General features: G+C 66.6%; 1 protein-coding gene across 1 annotated transcript; it reads right to left on the reverse strand.

The window, feature by feature from the left end:
* Positions 1-10: 10 nt before the first annotated feature.
* Positions 11-484, reverse strand: EMIHUDRAFT_125183 (hypothetical protein; the record flags this gene model as incomplete). Its single annotated transcript, XM_005758817.1, has 1 exon — positions 11-484. A coding segment is annotated over one exon (474 nt), but the record flags the coding sequence as incomplete, so codon positions are not given.
* Between the last annotated feature and the right edge of the window lie 565 nt (positions 485-1,049).

Here is a 1,049-nt window from a genome sequence, read left to right on the forward strand (position 1 = left end):
ACGCCGCCACCTTGCTCGCCGCCGCGAGCCTCGCTGCTGCGGTGCCGACGGCCTCCGCCTTTCGCGCCGCCTCCTTGGCCTCCTTATACCTCGCCTCCCAGGCGTCGGACGGCGCTGCCGCCGCCGCCGCGCCGGCCGCCGCCACGCAGTCGCCGCACCGCGCCTTGGCTCCCTTTTGGAGCTGCGCCCGCGTGAAGTCGCCTGCGGGCCTCGGCTTGCAGCAGGCGCTGCAGACCACCTCGCCGCCGCCACCGTCGGCGGGAGCCGGCGCCGCAGCGGCCTTGGCCGCCGCCGCCGCGCGTTCCTTGGCCGCCGCCGCCTCGACGCACGCTGTGCACTTGAGCGGCACGTTGGCCGTGCGGTGCCGCTCGATCGAGCGCTTGGAGAAGGCGGCGGCCGTCAGCCGCTTGCGGCCGCACTCGACGCAGGCAAAGTCGCCGGCCCAGTCGGACCGGCCGTCCGCGCCGCCGCCAGTGGAGCTCATCAGGCTCGAGAGAGAAGACTGGCTCAACTGGGCTTGCCGTCTTATCCCGCACCCGCAACCCGCTTTTTTCTTTTCCGAAGGGTCAACAAAAATAAAGCAAGAAGCCAAAACACCACGTGGCATCTCCAGGAGACAAGGGCGGGACGCACGAACACAGGCCAGCGGGGAAGAGTGCCCCTGAAGGAAAGAAAGGGGTTCTTGCGCGCTCTTGCCCGCAACCCCGCGATCCCGATCATCCGGCCCGCTGGGTGCGCTTCTCAGCTCCCCGGTTCTGGATGTGAGGCTAATGACTGCACTCCAAGTGCTCCAAGTGCGCGTCGCTGCTCAAGATAATAGGTATATTTACGTAGGTAGGTGTTACCTCACACGGTCTATTGCAGAGACAAGGAGGGCCCACAGCATACACACCAAGAGTACATGTGCTGTGCACTGGACATCAGAGGGCCAGGGGTTGGATCAAGCAGTGGGAAGGGACTCGAGGTGACGCGCGAGCAGAGACCTACATTTCCACACGCTCCACACCGCCGCGCCGATCTTCGCGCGGGCGGCGCGCATGCGCAAAAAG

The sequence above is a fragment of the Emiliania huxleyi genome (genome assembly GCF_000372725.1).
Source record: "Emiliania huxleyi CCMP1516 unplaced genomic scaffold EMIHUscaffold_8397, whole genome shotgun sequence".
NCBI classification, from domain to species: Eukaryota; Haptophyta; order Isochrysidales; family Noelaerhabdaceae; genus Emiliania; species Emiliania huxleyi.